Source organism: Bison bison, unplaced genomic scaffold (assembly GCF_000754665.1).
Source record: "Bison bison bison isolate TAMUID 2011002044 unplaced genomic scaffold, Bison_UMD1.0 scf7180017864383, whole genome shotgun sequence".
Taxonomy (NCBI): Eukaryota; Metazoa; Chordata; class Mammalia; order Artiodactyla; family Bovidae; genus Bison; species Bison bison.
Genome location: NW_011494955.1, coordinates 6,741,097 through 6,752,271, shown reverse-complemented (window position 1 = coordinate 6,752,271; position 11,175 = coordinate 6,741,097). Strand labels below are relative to the sequence as shown.

At 42.7% G+C, this 11,175-nt stretch overlaps 1 protein-coding gene across 6 annotated transcripts in view; it reads left to right on the top strand.

Moving 5' to 3' along the window:
* Positions 1-11,175, top strand: part of CSAD (cysteine sulfinic acid decarboxylase) — a 27,787-nt gene that overhangs the window by 2,041 nt on the left and 14,571 nt on the right. Inside the window, exon 2 of one of the 6 annotated variants that reach the window (XM_010857905.1) lies at positions 5,902-6,021. The exons of the other annotated variants lie outside the window; for them this stretch is intronic. Within the exon in view, the coding sequence (XP_010856207.1) occupies positions 5,976-6,021 (46 nt within the window). The 5' untranslated portion in view covers positions 5,902-5,975. The remainder of the gene's footprint in view (positions 1-5,901; positions 6,022-11,175) is intronic. 6 annotated transcript variants of the gene reach the window in all.

Genomic DNA, 11,175 nt, shown 5'->3' with positions numbered 1-11,175 from the left:
TCCAAGGGACTCTCAAGAGTCTTCTCCAACACTACAGTTCAAAAGCATCAATTCTTCAGCGCTCAGCCTTCTTTATGGTTCAGCTCTTACAGCTGTACATGACTACTGGAAAAACCATAGCTTTGACTAGACGGATCTTTGTTGGCAAAGTAATGTCTCTGCTTTTTAATACCAGATTGGTTATAGCTTTTCTTCCAGGAAGCAAACGTCTTTTAATTTCATGGCTCTAGTCACCATCTGCAGTGATTTTGGAGCCCAAGAAAATAAAGTCTGTCACTATTTCCATTGTTTCCCCATCTGTTGGCCATGAAGTAATGGGACCGGATGCCATGATCTTAGTTTTTTGAATGTTGAGTTTTTTATTTCTTCATAGTGCTTCCGCCTTTATTTCTAGACCATCCAGCATCTAACTTTGGCTTTCTCCCCGAAAAGGCATAGGGCTCTCCTCAGTAGGAAACTGTGGTCTCATTGGAGATTTGGCAATGCAGGGTGGCCTGTTGGCCCAGCTACATTAGGAAAACTCCAGCCTTTCTTTAAATTCTGTTCCCAACTTTCCTGCTAAAGATGGGCTTCCCCAGTGACTCAGAGGGTAAAAAAATTCTGCCTGCAATGCAGAAGACCTGGGTTCAGTCCCTGGGTTGGGAAGATCGCCTGAAGAAGGAAATGGGAACCCACTCCATTATTCTTACCTGGATAGTTCCACGGATGGAGGAGCCTGGCGGGCCACAGTCCATGGGATTGCAGAGAGTTGGATGCGACTGCGGGACTAACACTTTCACTTTCTGCTAGAGATGGACTATGCATTAATGCACTTGATGGAAGGAAATGTCCATTTTATTTAGGTGCTGTCAGGTTGTGAGTGTAGGGGAATTAACGGAGATGCCTAAATAAATAAAAAAAAGCTTTGTTTATGAATGAAGACAATTTCCAGCCACTTTATGTACATAGATTTCGTTTCTGTGAGCACTTCATTTTTTTTACCAATTGACAGCAAATCTTTGTGGTCTTAAGATCATCATAGAACAGATAAAATTGAGTGAGATTATCAGAAATAAATCTTTAATTAAGAAAAAAAATAGCTCAGGGACTTCTTTGGTGGTCCACTGATTACGAATCCCCGTTATAATGGGGAGGGGGTAGGATGGGCGTTCCATGCTTGGTGGAGGAACTAAGATTCCACATGCCATTGGGCAGTTAAGCCCGTGTGCTGCAACTCCCTAGAGGGCTGCTGCAACTAACACCTGATTCAGCCAATAAATACTTTAAAAAAATAGCTCATGCTTATTTTAATAAGTCCACACAGCACAAAAAAATTAAAAGCAAAAAAAATGTTGCCATCTGAAGGTAGTCACTTTTATCAGTTTGTTGTATATACAACCAGGCTTCTTCCTATGTTCATAAAAACTTTTTTTTTTTCCTCCAGAATTTGTTTTTGAGCACCACAGTGGACCAGACAAAAGTGTTTTACACATCTTCTAAGCAGTTTCACATTTTAAAAATTGTTTCAGTATTCCAGCAATTTGTATTTTAGTTTGTCTAGGCCCATCCTCAATGAACATTCAGGTTAGTTTCAGTTTTTTTGTTTTATAAACCATGCTGTATGAACATCCTTATAGTGATCCTTTTGTTTTTATAGATTTATAGGTAGGAAATGGGCATTTAAAATTTTAATAGGTCCTGTGAAATTGAATTTCAGGGGTTTGTAACAGTTTACACATTCAGAGCCATGTGTAAAAGTCCCCAGTTCCTGCAATCTTGGCAATACTGGATGCTATGAATTTTTTATACAGTTGCCAACTTGACAGGTAAAAAATAGTAATTTTATTATTTTAATTTGCATATCATTAATAGTGAAGTTGAGCATCTCTTGTTGCTTTTTAACCATTTAATTGTTTTTGTAAACTGCCTATTCACATCTCTTGCCTGTTAAGGAAAAAGTAGATCGTTTGTCTACTTTGTATTGATTGGTAGAAATCTCCATGTTACACTAACTTTTCATTTGTCATATGCTTTTAAAATTTTTTTCTCTTATTTTTCATTTATCTTTGAACTTTTTTTTAGAGTGGAAGTTGTGTTTTGTGGGAAAATATTTGAAACATTTCTATGAAAATAGTTACAAGAAAAGAATGTTTACAATCAACACTAATATTCTATTAGAGATCCTGGCCATCCAAAAGTCATTATTAGTATTTATTTATTTTTGGCTGCGCTGGGTCTTCGTTTCTGCAAGTGGGCTTTCTTTAGTTGCAGTGCCTGGGTTTCTCATTGCAACAGCTTCTCGTTTCAGAGTGTGGACTCTAGGGTGTGTGGGCTTCAGTAGTTGCAGTGTACGGGCTTCGTTGCCCCACAGCATGTGGAGTCTTCCTGGAGCAGGGATAGGACTCCTGCCCCCTGCATTGGCAGGCGATTCTTAACCACTGGACCACCAGGAAACTCCAATTTTCATATTTTTATATTCAGTATTTTCACATGATCTATCCATTCACAAAGAGAATCAAATTGACAAAATACTAAAGCCAGTGAGTTCAGCTGCATCGCCAGATGTATGATTAACAAACAACTTATATAAATAAAATACGAGAACAATAATCAACCATAAAAATATCGTAGAAAGATATCATTCACAATAAAAAAGTTTACATTTGTAGACATAAATTTAACAGGAAATTGGCAAGTTATGTGTTAAAATCAGATTATTTTAGTGGAAGACAAAAAGGGCTTGATTATTATGATTTTTGACCGTGCCTCATGGCTTGTGGGATCTTAGTTACCTGACCCGGGATTGAACCTGGACCAGGGCAAAGCACTCACTAGTCCACCAGGAACTTCCCCAAATGCTTGATTAGGTGGAGTTTTATCATGTCTGTGAATAGGAAGACTTAATATTATAGAGACAAAGTTTTTGCTTTAGATTAAGTTAAATTATTATTAAAACAGGACTTTGCATGGAACTTGAAGTGACTTTTAAATTTGTAAGGAAAGGAATAATTGGAAGAGAGCAAAGACCATTTTGGAAAACAGTGAATAGGTAAAACGATGATGGGGCAGGGGAAGTAAAGGCATGAATCATCTTTAACCACTTTAATGTGTCTTTCTTTAAACAGAATTTTTAAAGTTTTATGTAGTTAAATCTGCCTGTGGTTTTGGGGTTTTTGTGAAATGCTACCTCAATATTATAAAAATATTTCCCTGTATTTCCTTCTGGTATTCTTAGAGTTGTATATTTTCTGTTTTACGCCTTTACCTCAGCTGCAGTTTATTTTTGTGTGTGGTGAGAAGTCGTGAGAAATGCCAGATTTAAAAGGGACTGGTGATGTAGCAGGAAAGGTCCTCGCCTAGATGTCACCTTTGTCATCTTGGACAAATTAATTTCACTCTGTCTGGTGCAAGAGTCCTTGACTTGAAGATGAGAGTCAGGCTAATTCTAGCGCTCCTGTGAAGCCCATAGGTGAAAAGTCTTTAAGAAGAAAGAAAAAACCCTTTGCATATCTTCTGAAGTATCATTAATACTGGTTTTTGGTTTATACACATCATATGTAAGTGAAGTGAAACATTTTTCAGAACCTGGAAACAGTTTATTCAAGTTTGTGCAAGAGACATCTGTGCTGCTGTCTACCTATTACCTTGCCGACTCAACACCCACATTAGTGATGGCTCCAGGTCTTGTGTGTAGTGTTTTCTCCCCTTCTAGATTGTAAATTCCTGGGTGAGGGGAGAGAGGTCTAAGTCTTATCCTTAAGTAAAGCACCAAATAGAAAATAGGCATTCAGGAAAAGTATTAATTTTCATCTTTCCCACTACTACTACTTGGCAGAAGGAAGAGAAGAGTGGGAAAGATGAAGACAAATATTTTCCTGAATGCTTATTTTGTATTTGGTGCTTTATTTAAAGGGCTTCCCAGGTGGCGCAGTGGTAAAGAATTTGCCCGCCAATGCAAGAGATGCAAGAGATACAGGTTTGATCCCTGAGTTGGGAAGATCCCCTGGAGAAGGAAATGGCAACCCCCTCCAATATTCTTGCCTGGAGAACTACCATGGACAGAGGAGCCTGGTGGGCTACAGTCCTTGGGGTTGCAGAGTTGGACACGACTAAGCATGCATGCACGCATGGTTTATGTAAGGAAGCATAAGACTTAGACCTCTCCCCGCCCAGGAATTTACAGTCTTTCAGAAGGGCAGAAGACACTGTACACACAGGAACGGAACCACTATTAACGTGGGGGTGGAGTCAGTGGAGTAATAGGTAGACAGAGGTCAGTGTTTTCACCTTCTAACAATAAATAAACCTGACTGAAAGTGCTTTAAGAAGCACGTGCCCTAATCCCTTTGCCCTCCTGCAGGCTTCCTCCTGGGCAGCCTTCCTCAGCTTCCTTGGTACACCCTACCTTCAGGCCCACCCCATCACTTTTTCAAGTTGTGTTTTAATGATTACTGATTAGATTGGTCTTTTCAGATTAGTCTTTTCCTGCGTCAGCTCTCTATCACCTTAAGGAGGGTCGGAGTGTTTTCTCTTTGAAGGCTGCCCTGGGCCAATTGAGTGGAGTTAACCAGCCTTCCCTTTCTCTAGGGAGCGAGCGTGCCTTAATTTTACGCACTGGCCTCCCTCGTGACTTGTTAGCTGAAGTGAGCAAAGCAGACACACAGTATCTGGGGCAGTGCCAGGCAGCAGATACTCAGTCGCTGTTGAACTAGCTGAACCCGTTCCTCTCTCAGAGCCAGTTGGGCTGCATAGTAGAAATGAGCGGTATTGGCTACGTTGGTCACCTGGTAGACCTTTTAGATGGGAGTGAATTTTAGGAGTTAGGAAACCACACGATGTAATGGGGTCATTGCTTGAGCCTGGTATACAGTTTGGAATTTTTGTTGCCCCTTCATTCCTTTTTTCATGTTGCTTAAAAATAATCTTTAATTACGTAAGTCAATGGAATAATCACAGAAAATTATAAAAATATAGAAGTACATAAATAAGAAAATGAAAAATTGTCTATAATCCCAATACCTAGAAATAACCACAGTTAATATTTTAAAGACTTCTCCAGTTTTTTAAAAAAATGCATGGGGAGTAACTGCTAATAGATAGGGGGTTTCTTTTGGGGATGATGACAATGTTCTTGATAGTGTGATCCATGCACAACTTTGTGACTATACTAAAAAGTACTGAATTGTACATTTGAAAAGGGTGAACTTTGTGGTATGTGAATCATATCTCAATAAAGCTCTTATATTTAAAAAAACACTTGTAGGTGTGTACACATAGTATTGTTTTATAAACTGAGAGAAAGTGCATATACTATGCTCCTTTGCTGCTAAATGTTTCAGCATATGTTTCCAAAGAATAAGAACATTCTCTTCCATAACTGCAATGCAGAGATCAAGCCATTCACAGATTCCACCAGTTCTTCCAGTGACTTTCTTTACAGCAGTTTCTTTTTCTTCCTTATCCAGGAACCCATTTAAGATCATGTGTTCCTTTTGGTTGTAATGTCTCTGCTGCTGCTGCTGATAAGTTGCTTCAGTCATGTCCAACTCTGTGGGACCCCATAGACGGCAGCCCACCAGGCTGTGCTGTCCCTGGGATTCTCCAGGCAAGAACACTGGAGTGGGGTGCCATTTCCTTCTCCAGTGCATGAAAGTGAAAAGTGAAAGTGAAGTCGCTCAGTCACATCCGACTTGTAGCGACCCCATGGACTGCAGCCCACCAGGCTCCTCCATCCATGGGATTTTTCTAGGCAAGAGTACTGGAGTGGCTTGCCATTGCCTTCTCCGTGTAATGTCTCTATTTTCCTTCAATCTGGAACAGCTCCTTAGTTTTTCTTTGATTTTCATGATACTGACATTTTTGAAGATTACAGGCTACGTTGTTTTGTAGAATGATCCTCAATTTAGATATGTTTCCTCATAGTTAAATTCAGATGGTGCATTTTTGGCAGCAGTGATGCTGAGAGCTTTTCCATCCCTCATGTCAGGAGACCCACAATGACTGTCTGCCCCACAATTGGTGACGTTATCCTCAATTACTTGGGTAAGTTGATATTCATCAGGTTTCTCTGCTGTAAAGTTACCACTTCTTTTTAAAGTGCTTTTAAGGAAAAGAATTTTACAACATTACCCAGAAGAAAAAGCTTTATCCAGGTTTTAGTGTTGTGCTGATGTTTTGAATGAGAGAGAAAGACAAAGTAACCTTTGAAGATTTTTAAATAAAAAGTAAAAAAAATCAACAAGGAGGAGGAGGGAGGCGCTCAGTTGGAGTTTAGGTTTCAGAAGATGATACCATTCATGTAACCAGGGAACTCGAGGACAAGAGAAGATTTGAGAAGGCCGATAACGAGTCCACTTTTGGACCATTTGAGTGTGAAGTCCTGTGAGACTTCCACATTAGGCAGGTGGCATCGTGGATCTGGGCTGGTGAGAGAGCTCTTGGATGAAGGAGTCACCAGCCTGTAGCCCTGGGAGTAGATGAGTGTCCAGGGAGAGGTGCAGAACACAAATGAAAGAGGTCCTGGAGTAGAACCCTGAGCGGCTCTCAAGGGAGGGCCAGAGGAAGGTGAAGGGGCAAAGAGAACTAAGGGAATGCTCAGGAGTAGTCACATGCAAGCCAGTGAAAGTAAATATTTCAAGATGGAATGCAAACGGTATCTAATGGCCCCAGAGGGGTCAAGTAGGATAAAGATGATATGTATCCGTTAGATTTGGATGCAGGGACATTCTTGGTGGCCTTGAAGGTGGAAGCTGCATGGTAGTGGGCTCAGGAAAGTGTGAGAGGAAAGAAATGGAGTGGAGCTAACTGTTTTAAGAAGGTTGGTTGAGAAGAGGAGGTAGCTGGAGTTGGGAACACGTGAGAGGTTTAGACAATTTAAAATGCTGTGATAAAGAGGTAGTGGGAAGGAGAGTTGAAGAAATAGGAGGGGGTAATCAAGAGGGTATCCATGAAGGAAGAGGAGAGAAAGTCTTTAGATCAGTGGTTCCAACTCAGACGTCTACAGGGCCAGGTTGGTAAAGCAGATGAGTAAGGTGGGCTATCTGGGCTAAGGGGAAACAATGCAAAATCCTAAGGGCCTGGGGCTAGTTGTGAGGTTTGTCAACCATCGCCCCGCGCTTTGCAGTGCCTACTTCTGGGAGGATTACACATCCTTACCCCACTCACCCCGGGGCTTGTTTTGGTCAACTGGATTTGACCAGATGTGCCACGTGCCAGGTCTGAGCTGAAGTTTTGGGAGTTGGTGCATGGTGTTCTCTGCCTTTTGCTTTTTTCCTCTCTGCAGTGAGAATGTTGTGTCCCCAGTAAGGGCTGTTCCTTCAGCCTGGGTGTTGGAATAAAGGTACATGAATCAGAGCTATAGCTAATCCAGTGTAAGCCATGAAAGAGAAATAAATCTCTGTGGTAAAGCAGTGTTTGTTTGTTCTTTTTGCTGTGCCATGAGGCCTGGGGGATTTTAGTTCCCCAACCAGGGCACGCCTGCAGTGGGAGCACCAAGTCTTAACCCCTGGACTGCCAAGGAGGTCTCAGGGCAGTGGAGTTCTGAATCCATTATTTATCACAGCGAAACTAATACAGGAGTTCCACTAAAACTATATTAAGGTAATTTTTACTTCTACAGTTTAAAAAATTCAGAAGTTTGACAGCACACTCTTAACTGAGGCTGAGAACACAGGCTCTTTCATACATTTGGTATCACTTCATGGATGTTGGCAATGCTTACTGAGGTTACAAATGCAGGTGGCTGTAGTCAAAAAGCGGAGAAGGCAATGGCACCCCACTCCAGTACTCTTGCCTGGAAAATCCCATGGACGGAGGAGCCTGGTAGGCTGCAGTCCATGGGGTCGCTAAGAGTCGGACATGACTGAGCGACTTCACTTTTACTTTTCACTTTCATGCATTGGAGAAGGAAATGGCACCCCACTCCAGTGTTCTTGCCTGGAGAATCCCAGGGACGGGGGAACCTGGTGGGCTGCCGTCTATGGGGTCGCACAGAGTCGGACACGACTGAAGTGACTTAGCAGTAGTCAAAAAGACAGACAATAACAAGTCTGGCAAGTTTGCGGAGAAATGCAAACCCTCGTGGCAATATAAAATAGCGTAGCTACTTTAGAAAACATGTCAGCAGTTCCTCAAAAAGTTAAATGTAAAGTGTGTGTGTGTGTGTGTGTGTGTGTGTGTGTGTGTGTGTTCAGTCGCTCAGTCATGTCTGACTCTGTGTGACCCTATGGACCTCAGCCTGCCAGGGTCCTCTGTCCATGGGATTTTCCCAGGCAAGCATACTGCAGTGAGTTGCCGTTTCCTTCTCCAGGGGATCTTTCCGACCCAGGGATCAAACCCACATCTCCTGCGGCTCTTGCATTAGCAGGGGGATTCTTTACTGCTGAGCCACCAGGGAAGTCTGGAATGTATATACCAGACACTGAATAAATACTAAAGAAAAGAAGGGCTCCAGAGTGCAGGTGACAGAAAGAGTGAGTTTGAATGGCTTTTTATTTGCTATGAGAAATTTGAAGTGAGAGGGAAACGGAGAAGATTGATGGGTCAGTCATTTGAGAGGTGTGGAAAATTTTGAAATAATAGCTCCAGAGACTGGAGGTAGAGCTGTCAATAGCAGAATAGTAATGTTCCAGGCAGTGCTGTGTGTTCAGTCAAGTAGGGTCACTGCTGCTTTTTGCCTCTGAAGATGGTCACTACCCTCGTTACAGTCCTGGGAATTCCCTTCACCTCTCTCCTGCGTTGGGCAAAATTTGACGTGGTCTGATTCTCTGTCCTTTGTCCATGACCTGCTTTGGTGTGTTTGTTTAGTCTTGTCTCTGGAAGTCTTTGGATCCTCCGTTGTTCTGAAACAGTATTATAATCTGTCTTTCTGTTGGTCATTCAGTGGATCTTTTTGGTCTATCCTTCGGTTCTATAAAGTTTTTCTTTTTTTAAATTTTTATTGTTTTCCTCCTTTTTCCCCCCGCCCCTTCTCTTTCTGTAACTTCTGTTAGTTGACTCTTGAGACTTTTGGAGTGATCTTTTCTAAAGTTCTTTTCTCTTTTACTGCCCATCTCTTTATATTTTATCTGCTGTGTGATTTTCTTGACCTTGTCATTTCAGTTGTCATAGTTTTAAAACTCTAGAGCTTCTGCTTCTCTGTGTAGCAGTCTATTTTTCTTAGTGGATTCAGTATCTTCCGTTTCCTTCTGCTTCCTGTGTTTCTCCTCTTCTACCAAATGCCAGTTTCTCTGTTTTTGCTTCTGTGGTTCACATTAGGGGCTTTCCTCAAATGTCCTGTGGTCCCGGACTGTCTGCTTTCATTTAAGAGTGAGGCACTAAGGCATACTGAAGGCCCAAGTGCATGTAGGATGTATTCATTGGGTTGTGAGCATCATGGACTAGGTGATTGGTCAAGGACTGAAGAGTCTCATTGAGGTCAGTGTCTCCAGAGAGGGAACGCTGTAGTCTCCTGGAAGCTTTACCTCTGGCCGCTGACTCTGATCATTGGTTGGGAGAAAGGAGTTGACTCCATAGGTTATTTCCTCCTAATCTTTTCCTTACAGTGCTTCGTCCTCACCTCCTGCTGTGCTTGACATCCTTAAGTCCCAGACTTTCAGTTTCTCTACTTCCAGCTTCTTTGGAATCTGGTGGAGGAGAGGGGAGTCACTTGGCTGAATGGGCAGGGGAGGAGAGTGAGGGTCTAAATGTTCCTTTTAGAAATTTTCATCTAATTTTCATGTTTTTAGTTGTGCTTCTCCGTCCTGTCTTCCAGGATACCTAACGTTGTAAATTCCTAAGCCTTTCTGGGCCTTTGCCCTAATAATCAGTTTATATCCCTCTGGCATAGCCCCCTACAGATAGACTGACTTTGACTTTCTGTTATTCGCTGAACCAGTTACCACTTCTCATCTGCTTTCTCTCCTCTACAGTTATTGACATCTCTCACCTCCTGTCTCTGTTTTATTCTTCAGGATTTAAAATTCCACTGATGTAATTTTAGTGGGGTTTCAGGAAGGAGTAGTGGTAAACATATGTGTTTAATCTGCCATGTTTAATTGGAATGAGCACAGAGACCATGAATTTATAGCAAAACCAATTTGAATGTTTAGGTGGTTTTTCACTAGCAGAATCCACAGTCCGGGTGGATTTGGTAAGAGAAGGACTGGCCAGCTGGAGTGGGATCCTGCCAGGTGAGTTCGGTGGAAGGACATTAGGGCTAGGGAGTTGAGGATTTTGGACAAAGGGTGGTTGAAGCAGCGGACTGTGCACCCCGGGCTGTGTAAATAAAGGGAAGAAAGATACAAACGAGTCGATGGTTGGAGGAATTTATGAACTGGAGATCCTGTGAAGTCAGAAAAACTTGTCAGTTTCCAAATGAACCCTACTTGGCCCTTGCAGCATCTTCTCAGCCAGGGGTGAAAGCGCCCTCCCTAAGTGTATTCTTGTTTCTTGGCTTTGTTATTCTATTTTAGGGGTTAATGTCCCTCTTGCTTCACCACTTCTTCCCACCATTGCTTTTTAAAAAGAAGACTGTGTGTGGGCAAGGGCTGTTCCCTTCCTCACTTCCCCAAGACAGGATTCTGTACGGAGTGTGAGGGCACGGATGCCTCATCTTCCCATTACCCCTGGAGGAAACTGGGCGTTCAGAGCCCTCACCTTTTGTTTCTTTCTTACAAGCTATTTTTTAAATTTATTTTTATTTTTGACCGTGCTGGGTCTTCATTGTGGTGCAGGCTTTTGTCTAGTTGCAGCAAGCGAGGGCTGCTCTCTTGTTGCAGCGCTTGGGCTTCTCATTGCAGTGGCTTCGCTTGTTGCAGAGCACAGGCTCTAGCGCACGCGGCTTCCTCAGTTGCAGTTCCTGGGCTCTGAAGCCCAGGCTCAGTGGTTGTGGCACATGGGCTTCGTTGCTCTGAGGCATGTGGAATCTTCCTGGATCAGGGATCAAACCAGTGTCTCCTGCATTGGCAGGCAGATTCTTTACCACTGAATCACCAGGGAAGCCCCCACCTTTCATTTCTGAGCAGTAACTTTGGTCAGATGGATACAGAAGGGGCCAGGTGGACAGCCACGTCTTCCATGCAGACCTCTCTTCAGAGCTTTGGAAAGAGCCCCCGTCCAGGCTGGGGTCTCCCTTTCTTCACCAGTCGTTCCCTCCTTGCAGCCTGTTTTTTGCCCTACTGGCCTGCTTGCCATATCCAATGGCTTGAGCTGATCAAA